The sequence below is a fragment of the Asterias rubens genome, chromosome 9, assembly GCF_902459465.1.
Source record: "Asterias rubens chromosome 9, eAstRub1.3, whole genome shotgun sequence".
In the NCBI taxonomy this organism is placed as follows: domain Eukaryota; kingdom Metazoa; phylum Echinodermata; class Asteroidea; order Forcipulatida; family Asteriidae; genus Asterias; species Asterias rubens.
The window spans coordinates 1,153,149-1,178,439 of record NC_047070.1 but is presented as its reverse complement, the minus strand read 5'-3'; the positions used below and the strand labels follow the sequence as shown (position 1 = coordinate 1,178,439).

The 25,291-nt window shown below is 38.2% G+C and overlaps 2 protein-coding genes across 3 annotated transcripts; one reads left to right on the top strand and one right to left on the bottom strand.

The window, feature by feature from the left end:
• Nucleotides 1-320: 320 nt before the first annotated feature.
• Nucleotides 321-7,190, bottom strand: LOC117294790 (TM2 domain-containing protein 2-like). Its single transcript, XM_033777314.1, has 4 exons — nt 7,006-7,190; nt 6,288-6,381; nt 4,242-4,363; nt 321-1,544 (listed from the first exon to the last, which is right to left on the bottom strand). The coding sequence occupies exons 1-4, from the start codon at nt 7,179-7,181 to the stop codon at nt 1,331-1,333; spliced, it is 606 nt and encodes a 201-aa protein (XP_033633205.1). The 5' UTR covers nt 7,182-7,190; the 3' UTR covers nt 321-1,330.
• A 36-nt stretch (nt 7,191-7,226) lies between these two features.
• LOC117294789 (fidgetin-like protein 1) lies at nt 7,227-19,306 on the top strand. Of its 2 annotated transcripts, none has more exons than XM_033777313.1 (16): nt 7,227-7,361; nt 8,197-8,401; nt 9,175-9,260; nt 9,703-9,756; nt 10,063-10,145; nt 10,479-11,313; nt 11,504-11,673; nt 12,255-12,415; nt 12,892-13,018; nt 14,584-14,684; nt 14,922-15,001; nt 15,572-15,642; nt 15,975-16,136; nt 16,576-16,795; nt 17,579-17,679; nt 18,269-19,306. In XM_033777313.1, the coding sequence occupies exons 2-16, from the start codon at nt 8,238-8,240 to the stop codon at nt 18,392-18,394; spliced, it is 2,541 nt and encodes an 846-aa protein (XP_033633204.1). In that variant the 5' UTR covers nt 7,227-7,361; nt 8,197-8,237; the 3' UTR covers nt 18,395-19,306. The 2 variants fall into 2 exon arrangements, with proteins under 2 accessions (XP_033633204.1, XP_033633203.1); XM_033777312.1 differs by having other exon boundaries at nt 8,194-8,401.
• Nucleotides 19,307-25,291: the final 5,985 nt, after the last annotated feature.

Here is a 25,291-nt window from a genome sequence, read left to right as displayed (position 1 = left end):
TGTAACCGTTTGTTATAAAATGCATATGGTTAGAGAGATGTTGTGAAAGTAGAATCCTTGGTCCACACAAACATGCCTCGTCGACTAACATAGTCGGCCATTTATGGGAGTAAAATTTTTTACTCCAATAAATGGCCGACCGTGTTAGTTCGCACAGTAAAAGGAAAACCACGCAATTTCGAGGCAAATGTATGTGGATCATTGTATTCTACTTTTAAAATATCTGTCCAACCATACGCATTTTATAAAAAACGGTTACAAACACTTTTTATAGACCAACTCGTTCGATCCAGGGCAACGTGTTCCTTTAAGATTTGTGAAAAGAAGCCTGCCCTTTGGTAGATGCCACCCAATACCATTTACTTAATGGGTTTAACTCTATGTGTGTATGTTTTGTAAGATTTCCGATATCAGTTACTGGATGGATTAAACTCTATGTGTATACATGTATGTGTTATAAGATTCCCTGTTTAGAAATTAACTGATTAATTCTTTTGGCATAGTGTGCCCAGTCAGTACCAATGTTGGCCTGCCATAACTGGGACACAAATACACCCAGCATTGAAGGACTAATCACAGGAATCTCCAACAAATGAGGTTATGGCAACCACACAAAACACCACAGAGATGCAGGTTTAAACCTGCGTGCTGCCGACGCCGAAGGATCTATGGTAGTACTGCGAAATATCTCAAAGTTGCACAATGGGTTCGTTACAAGCAACAGCTCTATTGGTTCAACATTTCAACATTTGACCTTTACGCCAAAACCCTTGTGCCCTCTGTGTCGTTATATTCAAATAAATATTCCTTCCACACTTTGCTGACACAGAACTGGCGTAGCTTTGAAGCAACAGCACAGTTGGTTCATTGTTTCACCAATGCCCCATTCCCTGCGCCCGCGAGTCTTTACAGTCAAATGAATGTTCCTTCCACACTTTGTTGACACAGAACTGGCGTAGCATTGATACCCCTCATGGGTAAGCTCAGAGTCTAGTATCTGGTCTTCCGCTCCCTGTCTGAACTGTTTAATAATTAGGGCACCATTTGCTGCCATCGTAGGGTATGGTGTTACCCGTACACAGGAGTACAATGTCTAGTATCTGGTCTTCCGCTGCCTGGCTGATCTGTTTAATAATTAGGGCACCAGTTGCTGCCATCATATGACATGGTTACCCGTAAACAGGAGTACAATGTCTAGAACCTGGTCTTCCGCTCCCTGGCTGATCTGTTTAATAATTAGAGCACCAGTTACTGCCATCACAGGGCATGGTTACCCGTAAACAGGAGTACAATGTCTAGTATCTGGTCTTCCGCTCCCTGGCTGATCTGTTTAATAATTAGGGCACCAGTTGCTGCCATCATATGGCATGGTATTACCCGTACACAGGAGTACAATGTCTAATATCCACCAGACCCCTAACCCACCGAGGGTCAGTAGCTTCCCAACAGCCATGCCGACATGACCGAGGCAAAATCTGTCCACTCCGAGGAATCCAAGCAGTACCGATAAGAGGAGAGTTGTCACAAAATAATGGCCGTTGTATCTAACCAAGTGTCAGAAAGAAGAAGAAAAATCGGTTGTCAGGTGTCAAGGTTAAAACAAGAAAGAGTTGCTGAAGCATGACGATTTTGGCAAAGAAATTCTCAAAGAATTTGTTTTTAAAATAAAGTTACTTAAAGGAACATTACAGAATTGGTTTTGCTAGCAAAAAAGTTGCTGGCAGTATAAGCACTTGATGTAATCCACCATATACATAAACTGACAAACCTGTAGAAGTTTAAGATCGATCGGCCATTTGGGTCACGAAAGAATAGTGAAAAACCAATTGCAAATTTTGCATTGCAGCGATGCCAAAACAAAAATGAATAAAACGCTCACTGAGCGATAAACTCCAAACGCGAAATTAGATTATTTATTTCTCATCAAATATGACATTTCAGACAGAAATATTTCATGGGATGTTTTCTACTGTCATCATCATTATGCCCTGGTAGTTTTATGTAAATCTGTGATCTTCACGATTTTTGTTTCTTACCAATTCTGTAACGTTCCTTTAAATTACATCTCAAAGCATATTCACAAAATGACTAGCTATCAAAGTCTCCCTTTTGATAGAACTTATTTAAATGTAATTTTTTAGTTTTAGGGAACCTTAAGCACGAGGTCCCTTTTTAGGGCTCCATCTTAGGTCCTGTTCTCTTCACGACATACACTCTACTACTAAGCCGACGGAAAAAAAAGAAAAGTGCAGCATGAGAGACAGATCTACATTTAAGGTTACTCTAGAAGACTCGCTTTACTTTAGGGCATCAGGTTGGTCGTATGGTTTATTTCCATTCCTCTTTTGCCCTCTACTAGGAGGCGCCAGTACAAATCTCACCCCTACCAGAGCTGCAAGCATTTACATCCTGCTGAAAGGTTGATTTTGCAACCGACAATCATTTAGAATAACAATAAATAGGAAAACAAGTTCCCATAATCAGGGAGATGTTCAGATTTGTTCATCAGAGCATGGAGAGTTGAGGGGTTGGGGGCAGTACTGGTTGGGGGGGGTCTTAAATACCTAGCTGGTCTCTGAACATGGCATCTCTGCAACTTGTCTTGCTGGCCACTACAAACTATGTTGTCCAAAGGCCCACACTTCGTGTATCACAACTTATATATAAAATAACAAACCTGTGAAAACTTAGGCTCAAATGGTCATCGGGAGCAAATAACGGGAAAACCCACCCTTGTTTCTGCATGTTTCGCCGTGTCATGACATGTGTTTGAAATAAATCCGTTATTCTCGATATCGAGAATTGATAATTGTTTTAATGTTTTCTCAAAAAGTAAAGCATTTCATGGAATAATTTTTCAAGGGAAGTCTTTCACCATTACCTTCTGTAAACTTTGTAAGTTATTTGTAAATCTGTGAACTTTTGTTCTGTTCAGAAAGTGTCCAATGGCTTTAAAACACTCATCTACCTTAGGGATGCTAAATGGATGATTGTTACGGAGCAGCAAACAAAAGAGATGTGAGTTTATGCAACAATTGCAGATCTAAAAAACTGTGCACCCAGCAGGGTGGATATGTGCGCATTACAAGTTTTATTATTATCATCGCCATCGCCGTCGTCATTATCATTATCATTATCATTATCATTATCATTATCATTATCATTATCATTATCATTATCATCTCATTTTATCACAGCATGCAAAAGAAAGATCTCATTTTCCTTTGTGCCGGTAACTCCTCGAGTCGGGCTACGTCATTATCATTATTATTATTATTATTATTATTTAATGTACTACCTTTTCAGATGTGAACTTCATCAATTTAAAAATTCAACAACAAATGTGCAGTTTATTCATTGAGTGTTTGAATGCTCATTTGACCACCAAACTGGTTGTGATCATTAGATCATTAGATACGTTGATGAGCAACTAAAACTTCCTGAGGGTAATAAAAATACACAGTTTAGTTGCCCAATGGGCTTCTTTACAAAAAGCTAAGCCAATGCCTTATAGGCAGTGGACACTATTGGTAATTGTCAAAGACCAGTCTTCTCACTTGCTGTATCTTATCAAATACATAAAATAACAAACCTGTGAAAATTTGAGCTCAATCGGTCGTCGGAGTTGCGAGATAATAATGAAAGAAAAAAACACCCTTGTCACACAAAGTTGTGTGCTTTCAGATGCTTGATTTCGAGACCTCAAATTCTAAACTTGAGGTCCCGAAATCAAATTCGTGGAAACTATCTTCTTTCTCGAAAACTGCGTCACTTCAGAGGGAGCCGTTTCTCACAATGTCTTATACTATTAACCTCTCCGCATTACTCGTTTCCAAGTGAGGTTTTATGCTGATAATTAATTTGAGTAATTACCAATAGTGTCCACTGCCTTTAATATACCTCAAGTAAAAACAATCAATCTTAACACCTCATTTTGGATTCCTGTGGTATGCAAGTTTCCATTCACTTGTAAGGGCCAGCCGTCGATTTCACTAAGCTCTTCCTAACTTAAGACTAATCTTAGGACTTAGGACGAGTCCCAACCCTGCACTCTAGCATGCAGACCTTAAGATTAATCCTAAATTAGGACGAGTTACTCGTCCTAACTCGAGATAAGATGAGTCCCTAACTCTTTGTGAAATCGACGGCAGCAATGTGAACAAATCTTAAGCCAGAGCAGAACTGCTGATGCTGCACAAGTGAGGGGTGAATACAAATAATACATAAAGCAGATTACTTACTTAATACATGGCACATTGTCTTTGACAAATGTCCTACTGCCGTAGCAAGCAATCCCAGGAAGTACTGTGCAGTTCACTGATGTTGTTGGTACTTGGCCGTGTTGCTGTTTACCATACATCTCCTATGGAATGGGGAAAAAAAGGAAAAGAAAAAAGAAGCAGCAAAGTTACAAAGCTGGAGTTGCACACTTGAAGGCAAATAAAAGGGGATATGGGTACTTTTTGTAACACAAAACACAATGTCCACAGATTTACAATAAACTTACACCATTTGAAGGTAATGATAGTAGAAAGGGTACCTTAAAATATTAGTTGATGAGGTGCTGTAGGTCACTGAGACGAAAATTATTTTCATGACATTGTTTTACTCATTTCTCAAAAACTACAGCACCTCAGCAAGTAATATTTTAAGGGAAGCTTTCTACCATCATAATCTTCAAACTGTGTAAGTTTAATGGAAATCTGTGGACATTATTGTGTTTTTTGTCCAACAAAAAGTACCTAGACCATCTAAGGCTTAACCTGAACATCTGACATGTCATTTTGAGGCCATGGTTAAAATTTTACACTGTATCGCATGCTTGGGGCCAGAGATTTTAGTGTTGGGTATGTAAAGTCAAGACCACACAAGTCTTGGTATTTTACATTTTAATATTATTATCTCATATTGTAAAATCTTGTAAAAAAAATGATGTTTAATAGTTTTTGTTAGAGTCTGGTGAATGTGTTTTACATCTGTTGAATATCAAAGAATACTTGTAGACCGATTAAATCTTCTATTAGTGTTGTTTGTTCAAATAAAACTAGTTTACATGGTAAACTTTGTGGAGTTCCTTCTCATTAAGATTCTGGGCTGGATTTCACCAAGCACTAAGTTTCATTTTAAGATGAGTTGTCAATATCACCATAATGATTTGTGTTGAGACTTCACACTTTGCTAAGCAATTAAAATTGATACACGGCTTAAAATCAGTCTTAGCTCTCTGTGAAATTTGCCCTTGGTCTTGTTAAATAAATTCTGGTTTGACCATTATATCTTGTCTTTGTTCCACAACATTCACATTATTATTATTATTATTATTATTATTATTATTATTATTATTATTATTATTATTATTATTATTATTATTATTATTATTATTATTATTATTATTATTATTATTATTATTATTATTATTATTATTATAATGAATATATTTATCTATTTATATTTATTTATTTATATTTATTAATCCATTATTTTTTTTGGATACATTTATGTTGGAAAAGAGCTCATTTCCGTTGCGTGTGTTGTTATTTTATTTTTTGTTATTTATTCATTTACTGATTTACCTATTTGTTAAGCCATATATTTAATTTTCGTTGTTGTTTTGTTGTTTTGTTGTTTTGATTGCTTTATTCATATTTAATCATCTGTTTATTGATGTAAGAGTTTAAGTGGAAAAGGTGATTGCCTGATTAACTTTTTCGTTGATTGACCTATTTTTTGTTAAATCCATCCCTTTATTGAATTATTTGTTGTTTATCTCTTTTTTACATGTACTTTTCTAATTATTTATTCATTCATTTGTTAATACTTTTTATTTATTTGTTTTAATAAACTATTTATTTGTTTATTTATTTATTTATTTGCTATTTGCTTGTCTAATTTCTGGTTTTGGTTTTGTTATTTTAAATTGTGCTTTGTGTAAACAGATTATTTATAATAATATTTATTTCAAATTATTATTATTTTCCAAAGAGAGTATTTTTATAGTGTGTTTGCTTCCCTATGTGACTGGATTAACAGGCTTTCGAGCTACAGTGTTTAATTATACTTTTGTTGATCCTGGCCATCACATTAGGGTTGTTTTATCATTTCCTGTGCCCTTATTGTTTTTCTTGCTTTGTATTTACTTTTGTACATGTACTTATAATTATCTATTTGACATACTGTCTGTTTGTATTTGTAATTGTTTATTGGCCAAATAAAGAATAAGAATCGGAATAAGAATGGTCAGACATAAGGTTTAACACTCTCCCCTAGCACATATAATAATACTTTACCTTTGTGCATCCAATGTCATCCTGTTTCTTTGTGGTATTGATACTTTCTGAACTTAAATCTTTTGGAGCGTCGCATTCAACATACTCAGGTGGCCTGATGTAAGGGGAAAAAAAGAAAAGAGAAAAACATTGAAACTTGTGACTATGTACATGTATGCCTGCGAAAAAAGGAGTACAGCGCCCCAGTAACTGATTCCTGGGTCTAGTAATAGTAGTAATGTTGGATGAATGCGCGTGTGGATGAACTTTGCGCGCTACATTTTGTCAAACTCGATATGAACTGCATGCACGGCATAAAAGTAGGGTGTTGCGTAAGGAAAAGTTTCCGTATGGCGCCACCACTTTTTCATTCGATATGAAAAAATAGTGGGAAAGTTTCCGTATGGCGTCACCACTTTTTCATTCGAAATAAAATAATATAGTATCTAATTTACCTGATTGATATATCCCTTTTTGTAAATATGAGTGAAAAAGTGGTGGCGCCATACGGAAAGTTATCCAAAATAGTATCTAATTTACCTCAATGAGATATCCCTTTATGAAAAATTAGTGAAAAAGTGGTGGCGCCATACGGAAAGTTATCCCCGCTATAATATTAATAATATATAGGCCTAACTAGCCAGTAGGCCTAATATTAACAATTAGTAACAACTTGAACAATTTTTAACATTAATTTTTAAAATTTAATTCACAAACAAAACAGGAACATTTCACTTACACGTATTCGCATCGTATGAGCGGCGAGTGGGGCTCATATTCTACTCCATTAGATTCTTCCCAACGTGTGTTATCTTCTGGGACAATTATCTGCCGATTTTCGGCTAAAATTTCGGACAGAGCTAAGAACATAAACACAACAAAAGTCGCAACAAAATACACACAGGGAGCAGCCATCTTCCTTCATCTGTTGCTTGACATTTACTGTCATACCGCCCTCATGTGACCACAAAAACACCAGCAGAACGTAAACACAATCGTCATCTCGCGCGTTGCATGTAAAACGCTGTGCAGCAAGCAGCCAGTGATGAGTAGTCTAGCGGGAAATGTGAAAATCGGGGATTCATCAACAGCGAAGTGAGTTTCTTTTGTGATTTACTGATTTCTTGTGAACACTTGTTCAATGAGTAAATTGTCTCCTTTGCTTCATGCCGACTGTCAGTCTTACTTATATTGTAAAATCTAAGGTTGTGTTTAATTTAGAATGCACAAACGAAACGGGTGAGCCTTATCTTACTTACTTACTTACTTACTTACGATTGATGGGAGAAATTGTTTAGGCTTATGCCTTTGTGACCCCATATCCTATCATTGATTCCTTCCAATAGGCTTCGAGCTCTTTCTTGAATGTTGAATGCTGTTTTGGCATTTACTACTTTGTGTGGGAGACTGTTCCAATAATTAATTATTCGCTGTGAAAAGAAGTTCCTTCTGCACCCAATGTTTTTGTTGAGAGTCGGCTTGTAAGTTGTATCTTATAAAAAGTTATAGTAAATTCTAGTTAGTAGTAAGAAGTACTCATCAACCATGTCAACAAAGAAAAGTCAAACATAAACTTTGTTGTCTGTCCATTATGGTGGAGGTGGGCTGTGTGTGTCTAGCTGTGTACAGTGACACTGTGTGGTGAGCATAGAGGTTCCTTGCTCTAAGACTACGAGTCTATGTATGGTGTGATGACCTATCTCCTAAATGAGGTTCGTTCCGCTAGCGGAACGTACCTCATAATACCATAGATAGAGCAAGGCTTGCTCTATGCTCATGATTATACTACTAGACCCAGTAACTGGGGCGCTGTATTCCTTTTTTCGAAATTTTGACATTATCGGTCTGATGACATCTACAACAATGGCAGCAACTAAGGATAATTTTTTTTGTACATTTTGAAATATTAAATGTTCTATATTTACAGCAGAATTGAAGACCACCCCGAAGTAAGATCTCATTCATGTTGACATGGAAACGGAAACCATGGATGAAAAAGAAGCAGAAGGTTTCATTTTGCAGAAATGGCAGAAATGCTTTTTCGACCTGCAGCGACCAGACGCTGGTCCTGGTGTGAGAGCAGACAGTATTACTGGTATTCTGCAGCAAATTTATCAGGCCAGGACAATAGACAGGTAGGCTATATATGTGATTCGGATCCAGAAGTATTTTACTCTTCAGGTAACAGGTGAAACATGTTGGAACTACAATACATTGAAAAGCATGAAATAAAAACCAAGATGGATGTGTGACCTCAAAATTGTTAGGACAGTTTTGGGGTATCCTAATTAATTCATCATTCGAAGAAGACAAAAATCTGTGGCCGCCTCATCCTCAAATTGTTAAGGGGGCAATTGTTTTGTATGTATGGGGCGCATCCCTGGAGTCGCCGCCACCATCACCTGTTCTCTTTCATCAGTCGCCGCTGTAAATTCACTGTAAATTCACTGTAAATTCTGAAGCTTTTGATCTGTTTTACAGCACTAGACCGCTAAGCTGTGACACGTTTTATTAGTAGATAATTGCAGTGAAAAATACCAAAGCAAAGTATTGGCGTGTCATGGCCAAGCGGTTAAGAGCACCGGATTCAAGCTCTGGTGTTTGATCAGCAGAGTGTGGGTTCGAATCCCGGTTGTGACACTTCCTACGTAAAATTGGGGAGGTAGTGCTTTCTGCTTTACTGGCTAGGCTTCGGACTGATGATACCTAAGCCTACATCCGTATGGACTGTGAAAGGGGGAACCCTGTTTCAGCCCTAGGAGTAGGTGGCAACGACCTCTGGGAAAAAACAATTGTAGCCCACACCTTGAAGTGGCCTTCAGGCCTTGTGTGTCTAGCAACTTGCCCCCCAAAAAAGTATAAAAAAATCCTGTCTTTGACAAGAAACTGTGTCTCTTTGTGTTGACAGTATTGATGAAGATGTTCATGGTGACCTTGCAAGGCAGTACATCAAGTCATACTCCGCTATTGTTGACAGTGTCAATCCAGAGACAGGTAAATACATCCTTCAATGATGTTCTCCCTCAACATTTGGGCATTCAAGTTGGTAAAGTGGCTTCTTCTCTTGACTCTTTTCTTTAATGGACCCCAGTTTGAATCCTGATTTAGACCAGGGCCCCATTTCATCAAGGTGATTTATGGCAGAAAATATTGCTTAGCAAACTTCTTGGCTATGCCCAAGATAGGGCTCCCGTCACAACAATGTCAATTGGACTTTTGGTAGCCAGTTTTTGCTAAGCAATAAAAAAGCTGACAGACAAGTAAAGACAAGAATCCAACTGGTCCGACTGGCTAATTAATGAATAAAATCTAAGTTCAAACCCTGCCTTTTCTTCATTTCAAACCTTTCAAAAGTAGTTTTCCTGAAATTTCTTTTGAATCTGATCAAATTGTTTTTACCTGTATTGTTTCAAATATTTTGTTTATTATGTTTCAGGGCTTAATAACTACGCTGATGGTGCTCTGACGCTGTGTGCAAATCATCCAAATGGTACGTCGATAAGACTCAAAATTCAAGATAATCTCTGCTCGAAAACCCTAATTGGTCTTGTAATCTATCATTTTTACTGAACCAAAATAAAGAGGTTTTATATTGTGAACCTTAAGTGTACATTGATAAATTTCTTAAAAGAAAATATTTGGTAAACATATTTTTGGAGTAAAATGCAAGAGTATTCTAAACGTTAAAAACAAGGTGGCATCACTTGACTCTAAATTGTGTCATTGATTCAAGAAATCAATATTAGTGTCTTGATTACCTTCAGTGATTATTAAATCTGTTTTTAATTGACTGTAGAAAGTGCAGAATGGACGACATCCTTCACATCTGAAAGCCTAAAAGCTCTGCCTTGTGTGCAGAGCCTATTGCAAACCTCCAAGGTAAGAAACATTGTTATGCAACTGGAACAAAACAACACAGCAACTACCAATGGTCTGTTTGAATCTAGTTCCTAAACCTTGGTCCAGTGGTTAGACTACAGGACTTGCAACCACAAGACTGTAGGTTCGAATCCTACCAACCGCTGATTTCCCACTACTTGAATGAGTATTGCCAACTAGTTATTGAATCACAATGTCTTGATTTTGTGCAATTTATTATTGTAGATGCTAAACCGACACTTGAACAAGAGAGAGTGGCTGGTAATTGTTTGACTTGTAGATTATTCCGAAGACGTTTGGTCAGGATTGTTGTTTTAAACTTTTGTTTTTCAGAGAAATGCGGAAAGTAGAAGACCTGTAAGATCCAATGAGAAGATCACCCTCAATGAGAAGATCACCCTCAATGAGAAGATCACCCTCAATGAGAAGATCACCCTCAATGAGAAGATCACCCTCAATGAGAAGATCACCCTCAATGAGAAGATCACCCTCAATGAGAAGATCACCCTCAATGAGAAGATCACCCTCAATGAGAAGATCACCCTCAATGAGAAGATCACCCTCAATGAGAAGATCACCCTCAATCAAACAACTCTGCAAACAAAAAGGCCTGTTGATCAACAAACGTCAACAAGTGCTCCTAATCAACCAGGCAGTTCTAACCTCAGAGGATCCACAAGTTCAACCAACTCTTCCCTATCATTCAATCCACCATCAAATCCACTCTCCTCGTCGTCATATCCACCAGGCAGACCTTCAGGTTCATCAACCAATGCCACAAATCATCCACCAGGTCAAAGTTCAAGAAACTCGGGTCAGAGTTCAAGATCTTCAGATCCGGCCGCAGCCTTCCAGGAAACTACAAACAGAGGGACGTTTCCCCAACCTCCTGCAACAAATTTGCAGACTCCATGGCAAGGGGGTCACCATCGGGTTCTGAACGCAGCTGCACCTCCTCCCAACAAACAGGCCCCTGTAGGGTCCTACTCTGCCCCCCATCAACCTGTACCTGCCTTTGCCTCACGAGCCACTGCCAACAGGTCTGAGAACCAAGGACCTTTAAACAGGAATCCTGGCTTTCCTTCACATCAAGGTCCTCGACAGAGTGTGTTTAATACGACTGGAGCTCTACCACAGACTCTGAAAAGAAAGACAATGTTTCAAGAAGGTATCTGAGAATTTTTCACCAACTTCAACTTTTTTGCTGCTGAAGTCTCAAAATGTTAAGTAAAATTTGCATTCAGGATGTTGCTAATGTACCAAACATCAAATTTTAATATGGAGCTGTGATAATTGTCACAAAGTGATCACATTTTTAAAAGATCTAATCATGTTCTATACTTAATCATGTTATACAGTAGAGTACCATGGGGATGGTCAGTTGCCCTTCCGTACCTCAGTCCCTGAGCGTGCAGGTTATGCAGAGAGAAGACAGAATGATGGTCCAGGTGCAAGACCCAGGGAAGACGATTATGATGATTGTCCCAATGCAGTACCAAATGTATTTAAAACAGCCTCTGAACAGCTAGTAAGTTTAGATATGTGTTATCTGCTCACAGTATGTAAAATGTTCTCAAGCAATATTTAATAGATGTAAAAATTGCATAAGGGTAAACATATCGTTTTTGATCAACTCTCGTACACAGGTAGGTACTTTTCCTGAATCCTATGCAAACTCTTTGGACACCCTGTTTTTAATTTGGACACCCTGTTTTTTCTGTTATTATGTTGTATTGTGTGTGAACAATTTGGACACCCTTTTGTACAAAATCCTGACCAAAATCTTGATCCTAGGGGAAAACAATCCACAGGCAACTTGCTACTCAACTCAGGTCTGATTTTAATCCAGCACCCCTGGCATTCTAAAGCAGATGTCTTCTGCACAATGTAGTGTTGTTTGAGTCAGGCGCCCTTTCAGTGCCCTCTCAAGTCAAAAGAAGGCTGCTCATCGGCCCTGCATGTACATACGCATTTTCCATTGTTTAACCTCCAAGATGGTGGCTGGATGATGCCTATGCATTTAGGTGTATTACTTCATTGTAACGAGTGCAGTAAAAAGTGAAATACAATCAACTATTATTCCCCATAAAATTTGTCCTCCATTTACAGAGTATAAACAACCAGAAGAAGTTTGGTGGTCGTGGAGGGGGTGGTGCCCCTACGCCTTCAGCTTACGGAACCAACAAGAAATCACTGGGAAGCACCAGGAGAGGATTAAACAGTAAGTTTGTTCCACCGGTGATCAATCGAGACGAGGAGGAGGCTGAAAGGTGAGATTTCTGGTTTTGTTTTCATACCTGAAAATTCTTCATATTTAACTTGTTGATAAAAAAATGAAACAAATCGTTGTGTCTGTCAAAAACATTGTATCTCCTAAAATAACAATTTAGCCTTCGAGAAAGACTCTGCTGGGGTCGGAACATCAGGCCATTAACAACTTTTTTGTGTGCTAAAAACACGTCTATTATGCGGGAGTTTGAAATTGTCAAAACATCGAATCACACTTAAAATATACTTGAGTCGCTTCAAGATACAATTATTTTGCATGGAGCTTTTTAATCCAGGTACAACTTTCTTTAAAACTTAAAGAGAAAGACTATGCTAGGGTCGATGCCTGAGGCCATCACCACTTCTCCTTTCATTAGGTTTGTGTAATTTCATGAAAACAAATTCATTATCAGCTGGAGGAGTATTCAACTTTGCTAAACACAATGTAAACTTACCTTTTCCGTTTGTAACATCTCAGAGGTCACCAAGGAGCAAAGCCAGGGGTTGGTGGTAGGTCAAAGACGACTGGAGGCGGTGAGGAGGAGGTGACAGATGAGCGATTGAAAGGAATCGATCCCAAAATGATTGAACTCATTGCAAATGAGGTATGTGGAAAGTTGTGTATCCATGATCACCTTAAATCTTATTTGAAGAGTTGTTGAAAATTTACCCAGTCAGTTTCTGAAAGGTATCGATCCCAAAAAGATTGTTCTCATTGCAAATGAGGTATGCTAGAAAGTTGAAACCCATCGTCTTAAATCTTACCTTAAAGGGAAGGTACACGTTTGGTAATTGTCAAAGACCAGTCTTCTCACTTGGTGTATCCCATCGGAACCATTAAATAACAAGCCTGTGAAAATTTTGGATCAATCGGTCATCGAAGTTGCAAGAAAAAGATGAAAGAAAAAACACCCTTGTTGGACGAATTTGTGTGCTTTCAGATAAGAATAAAAGACTTCTAGCTAGAAGTCTTTAAAAGACTTCTTGCTAGAAGTCTTTTATTATTTTAGTGAGAAATTACCTCTTTCTCAACAACTACGTTACTTCAGAGGGAGTCGTTTCTCACAATGTTACTATCAACAGCTCTCCAGTGCTCGTTACCAAGTCAGTTTTTAAGTTAATATTTGTTTTGAGTAATTACTAAACGTGTACCTTCCCTTTAACAGTTTGGAAAATTTACCTAGTCAGTTTCCCTGTGGTTTGTTACTACGGAACAAAACATTTTATCCCCTTTCTGCCGCTTTCAAAGTTGTATCATAAACTTGTGTGTGATCTCTGTCTATACAGCAGTTACAGTTTGAATGGCTTTTGACTGGCATCCCAATCAAAGTTATTAAAAAATTACAAAATTTCCTGGTGATTTTTTTTACCCCTAAGAAAAATTAGAAAAAGTATAACTAAATAGCCTGGAAAGTACATTAAAGCCTATACGATATTGTATGTTGAACATACATTGTTCATGTAGGTCTGGGCCCAATTTCAAGGCTCTGCTTACCGCCGCATTCTGCGCTTACAATCACGATTCCCCGCTTGACATGCTAATGCCGAATTTCTGCGCTAGCCTTGTAAGTGTAGAATGCCTAGTAACGTGGAGTACGCACGCGCGCAAGCCAAAATTTTTCGCTGACCCGTGAAATACGCTTAAAAAGCACAGAATTCTCTGTTTCCATAAGCGCCAATTCTGTGCTTACGGTAAGCACCGATTCTGTGCTTACGGTAAGCAGAGCCATGAAATTGGGCCCAGGACTTGTACTCAATAAAATGTTGCTACTTTTTCTGTGAACCAAATATCACGCCTGCCAGAGCAAGATTACAGAAGGCCTTATATAGGGACCGTAGAGTTCCAATGATGGTTGGAGGTAGGAAAGAAGACTAGCATGGCATTCATACAGAAGCACCAAAGAACCTGTCTCTCAGCTAATCACCTGGTCACCGAAACATGGAAGGAGAAACAGGGGAAGACAAAGGCTCAGTTATACAGATGTAGTTGCCAGGGACATCAATGTGCTTCCAGCTGATCTTCCCAACTTAATGACAGGGATGGGCAAAACTTAGCATGATTCCGACCCCGGTCGACTAGAGAGAGGGAGAGAGGAAAGAAGAAGATTGAATGTAATGGAAAATACCAATTGGGGAGGAAACTTGTTGTTAACATTTCCTTTGATTGCAGATCATGGATCATGGACCTCCAATACATTGGGACGACATCGCTGGCTTGGAATTCGCTAAGACAACTATCAAAGAAATTGTTGTATGGCCGATGCTCAGACCGTAAGTCAAAGTGACAACATTTATAAAATTAAAAAACAGTGGTAGTCTTTCACTAACTGTTCCACCTAAATTAACCTTCAACTCTAACCTACCAACCAAACAAGTCCAGCAGTTCAATGTTTTTCTAAACGCACTTTGTTTTATAGCATTCAATGTTGACACTTCAGAGCTGCAAGATATGTAACTTCATAAAAGGTGATCTTAATTACAAACTGAAGAGACCTTTCTTTGTTTCAGGGATATCTTCACTGGTCTCAGAGGGCCTCCCAAGGGCCTGCTTCTGTTTGGTCCTCCGGGTACTGGTAAGACTCTAATAGGTAAGGAGTCTTCTTTTTAGTGGGACGATTCCAGGGACTCGTTTTATAGAGCTGCTTAAGCAGGAAATCTTGCTGACAAAATCTGCTAAGCTACAATCAGCAGGATACCCGTCACAGATGCTACATGAGAAATTGTATTTTATGTGTTCAACTTTTTCTGGTTACCATAAATTGTTTTAATTGGGCTCGGATGGTATGCTATTAAGTTATATTTCACAGGATTGCTAATACTATCGCTAGAGACCTACTCATGGCTATCAACAGTTGGCATAGAATAATTACTTTGGTGCTTACACAGATGTGTGATAAGTACCAAATACCCGGTCCTTTTTTAGTCCTGTAAGAAAAACAAATCCACAGACAATTGGAAAGGATATGAACCCATGACCTCCACATTCTTGACCACTGAGTGTGCCTTTGATGAGAGGTCAGTTATAATCCCGTCGGGCAATGAATCATTTGGCGTTTGGAAGATAGTGATAGAAAGTTTGTTGGAGTTAGTTGCAAAGTTGTGGAAACTTTTAGTTTCTGTACTGTGAACATACACTGAGCAGTTTGGATTATTTGCAGGAAAATGCATTGCTTGTCAATCTGGAGCAACGTTCTTTAGCATCAGTGCATCATCCCTCACTTCAAAATGGGTAAGTCAGGGTCAAGGTTCAAGGGTTCTTTCAAAAAGTTAATAACGAGAAAAGGCTAAAGCTTTCCCATCAACATACTTAAGACAGATAGGGAGACTTATCTTGCACTGTAGTTTCCAAAAGCAAGAGTTGATTTTGTTGCACAATCACATGCAGGCTTCTTATACAGGTCCTACCTACTAGTTGTTGACACAGTGAAACCTTTTGCAAACACACTCCTGGGGTTTTTCCAAACTTTATTCTGTCTTCCTTGTACACAGCCGTCATACCTTTCATAAAAAAAATCTTCTTAATTCTGACGATGGAATGACAAGGGTCTTTTGGGTCCTTAGGTCGGGGAAGGAGAAAAGATGGTGAGGGCGCTGTTTGCTGTCGCCCGATGCAATCAACCCGCCGTCATCTTCATTGATGAAATCGACTCGTTGCTGTCTCAGAGGTCCAATGATGAACATGAATCATCTCGACGGATCAAAACAGAATTCCTGGTGCAGTTGGTAAGTGTTTTGTTGGGGTTCGAAGCCAGGTTGGCTGGTACTACCACTATTTATCTGGAATACAACCTTTCTGCTTTTTTAGCAATTTCTTCTGAAATAAAAACGCTGCCACAGAGAAGTAAAAACTCCACAATTATTATTTGGGCAATTTACGCTTTTGATTTGTCGGTGCAGTTGGTAAATGTTTAATTTTGGGGTTCAAATCTAGCTTGTCTGCTCATAATAAAGTAATGACTGGTCTGGTCATAATAGTGAGATAAGTCACACTGAATTGGAACATTTCTGAAATGTTTTTCTCCGTCATCGATGTTAATTTTCCTACAATTTTTAGATGTGTACACAAAATTAAGTATATCAATGTAGTGAACTGGAGAACATCGATGTTGCAAACTTTTTTCCTACTTTAAACAACACTTACATTGCAATCTTTTCTTCTCAGGACGGTGCCACTACCAGTTCTGAAGACCGCCTCCTTGTAGTTGGTGCGACCAATCGTCCTCAGGAGATCGACGAGGCTGCACGACGGCGACTGGTCAAGCGGCTGTATATCCCTCTACCTGAGGCTCCGGCTAGAAAGCAGATTGTCCAGAATCTACTGACCCAACAGAGCTACTCGCTAACGGAGGATGAACTGGACATGGTGTGTTCGGAGACTGATGGTAAGCGCTGATAAACTTACCTGGGCCAAATTTCATGGCTCTGCTTACCGTAAGCACAGAATCGGTGCATACGGAAGCAGGGAATTCTGTGCTTACGGCAAGCGTATTTCACGGTTTAGCGGCGAATTAGGGCTTCTGTGCGTGTGGCTCCACGTTACTAGGCATTATACGCTTACCAGGCTAGCGCAGAAATTCGGCGCTTGCACGTAAGCGGGGAATCGTGAGCGTAAGCGCAGAATTCGGCGGTAAGCAGAGCCATGAAATTGGGCTCAGATGATTTCAACTGCAGGAGAAGTGAACATAAAGTAATGTGCGACAATAATACAGGATGTTGCTCCTTCACTGACTTGTCTTTGAAAACTGTAACATTATTTTTTAGATATTTACAACCATGACCCACACTCACTCACCTCTTACACAAAAAGACCCCAACAAAACCCTGGTGGGTTTGGCCGTCCTTTTAAGAAGCACCCAGGGCATACTCCCTCCTTTCCCCTTTCCATGTTCCCTCTTTGCCCTTTTTGCCTGTTAACCCATTTCCCATCCAAGCTCCATGGACCATCACAATTATTGTATGAATGATGGTTTTTATTTGTTGGTCGTCGCCCTTGTATTTTTTGATGGTTGTAAAAAACTATGTCTCTTTGTAATTTGCCCTGTAATCTTTTTATAGTTCTGTATTATTTTTTTACCTATTTTTCTTACCTATAGAATAGAAGACAATTTTCATGCATTTTTATGATACATATAAAATAAATTGAATTGAATTGAATTGACTAACAGGTTACTCTGGTGCTGATATGGCCAATCTGTGCAGAGAGGCAGCTTTGGGTCCTATACGATGTATTCAAGGAACAGATATTCAGTTCATCAGTGCTGACCAGGTAAAGCTGCATCTCAATCAATTCGAATATGGCCATAGTGAATATATATATATATTTTTTGAGACTTTGTGATTCTAGTTGATGCAATTGTTTTTTTGTCATAATTGAGGGAATTTGTAAATTATCGACAATGACACACCCAGGTGTGCACCTATTGCCCCCCCCCCAAAAAAAAATCTCCTAAAGGGTTCATGAAATAAAACCTTGTTTGTTGTACACAAAACAAGACTTGAGCAGCAGCCACCGTGCTTTAAGACCAGGGCCCAATATCATAGAGCTGCTCAAGCACAAAAAGTACCGTAGTACACAATGCTACTGGCTACTGTCATTTGTACTATCTATAACTGGTTATCTGCCCATTTTGCTTAGCAGTTTTTTTTTAGCATTGAGCAATATTTTGGCTTAAGCAACTCTATGAAATTGGGCCCTGCATGGGGTACATTGAGCGCATTTCCCCACAATGTGGTCTTCAGCTCTATTTTGGTGTCATTACCGGTAATAAGAAGAGTGTGGTTACTCTATATAACAAGATTTGTTAGCCATGACCCCCTATAATCTAGTGTTTGTATTCTTTCTATTGTTTGCCTAGGTCCGTCCTATATTGTATCAAGACTTCCATGGTGCTCTGCAGCACATGAGACCAAGTGTGTCCAAGTCAGATCTGGACATCTACCTGGAGTGGAACAAGACCTTTGGGAGTGGGGCTAGTAAATGAACAAGTAGACTGGTACCTTGAATAGGCAGCTTCATATCTACCTGGAGTGGAACAAGACCTTTGGCGGTGGGGCTAGTAAATGAACAAATAGACTGGTACCTTGAATAGGCAGCTTCATATCTACCTGGAGTGGAACAAGACCTTTGGCAGTGGGGCTAGTAAATGAACAAATAGACTGGTGCCTTGAATAGGCAGCTTCATATCTACCTGGAGTGGAACAAGACCTTTGGCAGTGGGGCTAGTAAATGAACAGACTGGTGCCTTGAATAGGCAGCTTCATATCTACCTGGAGTGGAACAAGACCTTTGGCAGTGGGGCTAGTAAATGAACAAATAGACTGGTACCTTGAATAGGCAGCTTCATATCTACCTTAGGCTGTGTTTGAACTGGCGGCTACAGCTAGGGCTACAGCTAGATTTCCGCTTCATTATGCGTTGAGGTTTAGGAGGTCCTCAGCAACACCCTTAGTAACAGCCGTAGTCGTAGGTGTAAACGCCAGTTCGGTTACAGCCCGAGAGTGGAACTTAAGGCAATCGGATGTGAGGGCTTAGAAATAAACCTATAGACATTTGGAAATGAGCCTTGCAACTGCAACAAACATCGTCTGGCTCTTTGACTTTCCAGCTAACCTTCGCATCTGACTCTGTCAGTGGGGAAAACTTCAAAGGAAATTCTCACAAATTGTTGTCATGATTGGGGGTTGAACAAAGACAAATGTCATATTGTCGTCTCTATACTGATATCTTCAGGCCTCTAGGTTAAAGTGCCTGTCACCTTTAAGGATCTCTTGGTTGCATTAACAGAAAGATTTAAAATGAAACAATAATAAATACAAATCTCTTTGATTTGCAAAATCGAGTGTTATATACTCAACTGAAGTTGCCTGTTTTGAAGCATTAAACCACATGTGAATGTAAGATTCAAACAAATAAGTGGTATATCTTTTCTTTCAATCAATGTCTTGTGTGTTTTTAAGATTAGTCTGTATAGTTTGTACATGGGCAACTTTCATTCATCAACTAAACAAAAAATAGAAAAAACAATGTATTTGATAAACAAATTTATTTGCCTGGACACTATTGGTAATTACTCAAAATAATTATAAGAATAAAACATTACTTGGTAACAAGCAATGGAGAGCTGTTGAGAGTATAAAACATTGTGAGAAACGGCTCCCTCTGAAGTAACTTAGTTTTCGAGAAAGAAGTAATTTTACACTAAAGTGTTTGAATTTGATTTCAAGACCTCAGAATTAGATTTGAAGTCCCTAAATCAAGCATCTAAAAGTACACAACTTCGTGTGACAAGTGTGTTTTTTCTTTCATTATTATTTCGTTACTTCGAGGACCAATTGAGTTCAATTTTTCACAGGTTTGTTATTTTGTGCATATGTTGAGATACACCAAGTGAGAAGACTGGTCTTTGACAATTACCAAAGGTGCCCAGTGTCTTAAGGAAATACTTGAAAAGCCACAAATCAGCTTAAATCTTAAAGACAGTGGACACTATTGGTAATTGTCAAAGACCAGTCTTCTCAATTAGTGTATCTCAACACATGCATAAAATAACAAGCCTGTGATAATTTGAGCTCAATTGGTCGTTGAAGTAGCGAGATAATAATGAAAGAAAAAACACCCTTGTCACACAAAGTTGTGTGCTTTCAGATGCTTGAGTTCGAGACCTCAAGTTCTAATTTTGAGGTCTTGAAATCAAATCCATGGAAAATTATTTCTTTCTCGAAAACTACTCCACTTCAGAGGGAGCCGTTTCTCACAATGTTTAATACTACCAACCTCTTCCCATTACTCTTTACCAAGTAAGGTTTTATGCAAATAATTATTTTGAGTAATTACCAATAGTGTCCACTGCCTTTAACATTCTGATTGGAAACTATTTAATTTAATTGCCAACAATATCTTTTTGACACAGTAGCAAATACTGTGAGGTACTCATCCAGTTTCTTTACATTCCAAATTGTTAATTTGGAATTCTTGTCCTGTTTCTTGCTTCCCTGATACAAACGAACCTACCCTCAGTTACATAAAAAGTTATTAAGTCCTTACAAATTATGTGAAAAGTCACTTCCTTTTCGCGCCTTTTTATTTATAGCTCTGGACTTCATCAATTTTTTAAAGAAATATAACTATATTTTTTTTAAAGAGAACTATAATAATCAATATAATCGTACAAAAAAATTGAAAGGCTGGGGTGACTAGTTCCCACATGTATGGCAAAGTAAAGGGGGTGTTGAAGGAATTTGACTGTGCCCTAAAAGGTGTGGTAAAAAGTGAAGAACAGTGCTGAGCATTAGTCATTCATAGCTTTGCTTTGGAAAGCTTTTCAAATGTTGTTATAGTGTGTGCGTTGGGTTGTTGGGTTGTTTGTTTGTTTGTTTGATTGGTTTTTTTTCAATGGGAGGGGGGGGGGAGGATTGAGTACATTCACTAAACATTAACATTTTTCAATGACTAATTTTGTTGTGTCTGTTTTTCTTTGTGTTGTGTATTGTTTTTGTTTTGTTTTTGGTTTTACTGCGCCTTGAACACCCAGCAGGGTGGATATGTGCGCATTACAAGTCTTATTATTATTATTATTATTAACATAAGTGATGTAAAATTACGTATTTTTCTTTCATTTTGGCACATGTTTATACTTGGAAGGCTTCCTTGTACGTACCTACAAGTTTTACTATTGAGGTCGGATCTAATATTTTTTTCTCTAAAGGACAATCATATCACAAGAGGCTAACAAACTTTCCAAAAACTTATTGCCACTAAAAAAAATCAAAAAAATCTTGCAATTTTTTCCTCTTTAATTCACAAGGAGAAATCAAATATCAGTCAAAAAATGTTCAGTCATTTCTGCTTGGTGTGTCTTTGTTTTGCTGTCCTCTTAAAATACTTTTTTTTTGTTTTTTTTTTGTTATAACGAAGTGAATTGGCAAATCCCAGTGATATGTTGTTATCACGTGTTCAGCCTACTAGATTGGATATCTTGATTTCATAAAACGTTCATACGTTTTACCAGTATTCCCATTTCTATAATCGTAAATCGTGACTGTCACTTTAAACCTTGTGGTCTTTTGATGTATGATGAATTTACCCAGTTCCACCCAGGAAGCCATGGATCTACAACAACCATCAGATATTCACAGTCAAAATTCATCAAGGAAGGTACTAATTATCTCTTGATACATTATTGGCACGTGCTTCTTTGGTGGTGCAGTGACCAGTCGAAGTTCGGTGCATGTTGTGTGAAAATGAAATGAAAGACTGTTACTTTTCATCAATGAAACCTAGTTGATTATTTCATTAAATAATACAAGGGTGAATATAGGTAAGTTTGTTTTTCTTCCAAGTTTGTTTTACAAGCGTCCTACAGAGGTCTCGCTGCGGGCACGGGCAGTTCAGTGCAACGGCTTTTGCCGCTGTGTGAATTTTCAAATTCTGAAGTAATTGAGCCGTTGGCAAAACTAAACGAAGTTTTGGGTGTGCAAGTTTGCTCAGTCAACCATAAATACAAGCACGGCTAGCGCGTCACCCCTGATGTGGACAACTGGGCTCAATTTCATAGAGCTGCTAAGCACAAAAAAATGCTTAGCATGACATTTTTGCCTTGAAAAAAACAGGATTACCAACCAAATGTGACCCGCTCTAACGAAATGAGGAATGTCTAGTGAATTTCACATTTGCATATTTCATAATATTCCAAACAAGCAAATCTTAATATTTTAAATGAAATAAAAATCAAGATCATACGACCTTCCTGTCTGAACCAATGTGGAATTTTCGACGCCCTTGACGCTTAATTTTACGACCCGTTTTGGAAAACACAAACTCCATAAAAATTAATTTGAAAAAACGCGACGTCTCACACACTCATTAAAATAATATTAATATTTTTGTTTACGATAATGAAAACATCAATTTTTAACCCCCCGTAGTCATGCAAACAAAATTACCAAAATGAACAAACAACTCAACGAGAAGTTAGATTATAATGTGTAGACAATTTCACCAATAAGTTTGACAATGTTTACCTGAAATTTTAGAGCAATTTGCGTTGATATTTCCAACTTGAAATGCGAGTTTTGTTCCGTCAAGTCAAAACATTGTAAAGACAGCTGTCACTCAGCGCATAGCATCAATCCCCACGGGTATACTCGGCTTGAAGACCCGGGAACATTCGCAATTTCCCCGTGCATGTTTCTCATGATTTTAGCGAAATTTCTTACCCAGCATGAAGTTTAACTGAAAGATTATTCCTTTAACATTCAGAATTATTTTGGTTTGGAACAATTCAACCTTGAAAAACCACAAAACAATGATGGAAATTAGACACTGTTTTCCCAACGTTCGATAAACATTCCACTGTTCCATACGTCGTACGTGTAGCAAAGTTTGTACATGGTACCCGCGCAGTCTTCGTGTGTACATTGTCGTATTACCAGCGCTGCAACTAGCTATGGCAACAAGACCGGGTCGGGTGATCGGACTCTCACGCTGCATGGATAAACAACGCCTCGGTCTGTGAGCCATACTAAATCTCGCGACGCGGATTTATGAATGGGAGATGTCATCGCTGATAAAACAGGGTTTGCCTTTGGTGACCTTTGAACCCCTTTCAGTGTTGACACATGTTTTTGGTGGCTATATTTAGACACCTCTAATCTTTGGCTTTCCAATGGTACTCTTGGTGGCGCTATGCAAGTTGTGTGAAAAGTTTTGCGACGCTCGCCAAATTTGGTGTTTTCAATGAATGTTCGCTGTCTGTCCCGTGGGATTTGGAACATTTTTGGATAATTACGTCAAGAACATGGCTCAGAAATCGTGTGTTTTTACATCTTTAGTAATCTTTTGACGAAAAGGTAAGACCATTGTAAGTTTAATCAAGATTTAGGCAACCTAAAAGTGTAGTAATAAAAAAATTAAAAAATTCAATAATTTTCATTAATTGTTTGTTATGATTATGTTCGGTGTCAAATTACACGAAATGAAACTTTACTAGACATTCCTCATTTCGTTGGAGCGGGTCACAAATTTCCACGTGATTGTCAGGATAAGCAAACAAAAGCTGAATACCAGTAACAAGCAATATCCAAAATATGGAAATTTGGTTCGGGTATAATCCTTTTGTTATCCAGGAAGAAGTTTCATGCTTAGCAAATTTGTGTGCTTAGCAGCACTATGAAATTGGGCCCTGGTGACAAATAGCAATACCCTCCGCAAGTTCGGGCGCCAAGGTGCGGACTGGAAACGTTGACCTTTTGTGTCGATCGTGCATCGCATGAATTTTGCTAATTACTCAAAATTCTATAACAAAATCCACTGATAAGAATGTTATTTATAATTTGAGGCATTGCATGTTGAGGTATCAATATATTATTTGGTTTGCGGTAACACCATGTGTGTATCTACTTGCCAGGTAGAGTTTGTTCTTAGAGAACTGTCTTGCTTCGCTTTGTTCTACTATTACTTATTAGATGTTCGGAGGTTCGGGAGACTTCTCAGTTCTAAAAAGAACTGTCCCGCTATATTAACTATTACCCGGGCGGATAGTATAGAAAATAGGCGAGGACTACTATCCTTAGATTATGGGATCGTGATTAACTGCACTACCGCGGAGTCAGTTCTGCATTCGACTAGCTTGCTCTAGTCATCATCAGGAGGAGACAAGAATGTTATTGTGAGGCAACTGTTTCCTAATTTCTGTGTATTTTTGTCATATCGCATGTTTTTGGTTTCATTTCAGTCAAAGAAAAAGAAGTGTAGATAAAACTTTGTTTTTAAAATTTGTATATTAATTTGCAAGAGATCAGCTAGCCCTACAAAATAAACACCGATTTGCTAATAAATAGGCCCGAGCCTATTTAAAATTAAAACAATGTGCATGTATGGCCCTAACCCAAAGCTTTCTAATAAATAGTTCATGATTATTAAATTATCATAATGTTATATTTTTAATGCATGTTTTAATATGAACTCTTGCATTGAACTGCCTTTGGTGAGGCCCGACTTTTAGAGCAGCGTCTATACATATTGGCCTTAAAATACTTTTACATGGCCTTGTAAGACGTCGTCCGCTTAGGTTAGACATTACTTTCCTCAAGTAGATTTGCAACTTATTATGCTCAAAATGTTGTTAGTCCAATTTTAATTGCCATTCGATTTTGCTTTACCCCGTATTATTTTATAATGCCTATACTTGCGACAACTATAGTGCACTGTAACACAAAGAGAGAAATGAAAAACCGTTATCATTTGTTTTGACAACCACGCCCAGTGCGAGAAAACATGTTACAACATGTCCCGCATTCAGACTGGTGGACAATACGCGCAATAACCTTCATATCAGGAAAACAAGTAAAACATAAATACATTTAAATAACAATAGCAACAGTGTTTCACCATACATGTACTTCTTTAAGTGTAATTAGCGAGTACAAAAGAAAACACATAATTAACGTATTATGCGAGGCATCCTTTGTTATGAATAATTCAGCTTTACAGGTGTTCATCTGATTTGCATAATTGAATATCCCGCGGTCATCCAATCACAGAATTGAATTATAGAATTTTAAATTTTATCCTTCTATTATTATGAATGACGACAGAGGCGGAGAGGCTTAGAAAATTATTCGTCCGCGGATTGGTGCCAATAAAATATTTCTCGATTATTTTTCACTATGGATTTGTTCATTGATTCCAGAAAATAAGATACTATTAAATATAACAACAAATCAAAAGCAACTTATTGAATTTTCAACGATTTTGTTTCAAAAAATGTAAACAAATTATGAGCACTAATTTCACGACGCGGATGAATATCTGTGAAATTCGGCCCCAAAGCGGTTAACGTGAAAAAAATACACAGCTTTGAATTGAACGGTTGAAAAAA